This window comes from Crocuta crocuta, unplaced genomic scaffold (genome assembly GCF_008692635.1).
Source record: "Crocuta crocuta isolate KB4526 unplaced genomic scaffold, BGI_CrCroc_1.0 scaffold110, whole genome shotgun sequence".
Lineage (NCBI taxonomy): Eukaryota > Metazoa > Chordata > Mammalia > Carnivora > Hyaenidae > Crocuta > Crocuta crocuta.
In genome coordinates, this window is record NW_027527386.1 from 1131097 (window position 1) to 1132251 (window position 1155).

The 1155-nt window shown below is 59.8% G+C and overlaps 1 protein-coding gene across 1 annotated transcript in view; it reads right to left on the reverse strand.

The window, feature by feature from the left end:
- Positions 1-820: 820 nt before the first annotated feature.
- SAFB (scaffold attachment factor B) overlaps positions 821-1155 on the reverse strand; it is a 34757-nt gene continuing 34422 nt past the window's right edge. The window contains 1 exon segment of the mRNA XM_077779942.1: positions 821-1152. Within this exon segment, the coding sequence (XP_077636068.1) occupies positions 1023-1152 (130 nt within the window). The 3' untranslated portion in view covers positions 821-1022.

Genomic DNA, 1155 nt, shown 5'->3' on the forward strand with positions numbered 1-1155 from the left:
CATCCCAGGCCGTCTCCCCCGGCTGCGGGTTCTGAGGGGACAGCGGCCCAGGCTGCCCCAGTGGTTGGCGCATCCTCAGCCCCCAAACAGGGCCGGACCCCACTTGGGACGCATCAGAGGTGGAGCCCAGAGAGAGGGGCAGCCAGCCGTGGTTGGTTTCCACAGACCAAGCAGCAGCAGGCCTCCCTCGCCCTACGGCTCCCCTGGACGGCGGGGGTGGGGTGGGGGCTCCCTCCACAACCCCCACCCCCACGAGACCTGGGCGCCACGCAAGGGAGCCTGTGGACCATGTGGGGAAGCAGCAGGGCCCCAGGTGCACCCCTCAGTCCCCCCCCCGCCGGGACACAGTTCCACTCAGGAGACCCTAGGGGTCAAAGCCACAGGGACCGGGAGCAGAAGGTGGGTGCCGGGGGCGAGCGTGTAATGGTCTGTGTGTGGGAAGAGAAAAGGTTCTGCGGATGGAGGGCAGTAGTGGTACCGATGCCACAAACTGTCCACTTAAAAATGGTTAAAATGGGAAATTTCAGGTGATACGTAGGATCAGATTCAAACAAAGCACAACGGCCTGCTGAGCAAGGGCTGGGGGCGGGCAGAAACCTCTGCACACATCAGAGGCCCTGGAGGAGGAGGGACGAAACGGCCCGGGCTCAGCAGGCGGCGGGCGTGCGCCACCAGCCAACTGCTTCCGGAAACCCTAACGGTCCCTTTAAAGCCACCCCCGTCTGTCGGCCTCCTGTGAAGGAAGGGCCATGACTAAGCAAAGCCAAGTACAATGTCAATTTATGAAAAGACGTGAAATAAAAAGAGACGACGCTGTGAATAAAGGGTATGTGAACAGAAACACATTTATTACAAAAAAAACCAAACCGAAACAAAACAAGAAAAAAACAAAACAAAAAACATTCACATTGTATTGAGCTACAATATGGCAGCAGATAAAAAAAACGATCGTACACAGCTGAAGAGAACTCCTAACAGAACGCGCTCCCGTGGCCACGGGACGGACACGGGACCCCAAGCACTCAGTAGCGGCGCGTGAAGCGGGTGTCGTTGGGGCGGCTCCCCCGGTTCTGGCCTCCGAATCCGCCCTGCATTCCGCCGCGGGGGATCACGTGGCCCCGCGAGGCCCCGCCTGGGGCAAAGCTGCCGCGCCTG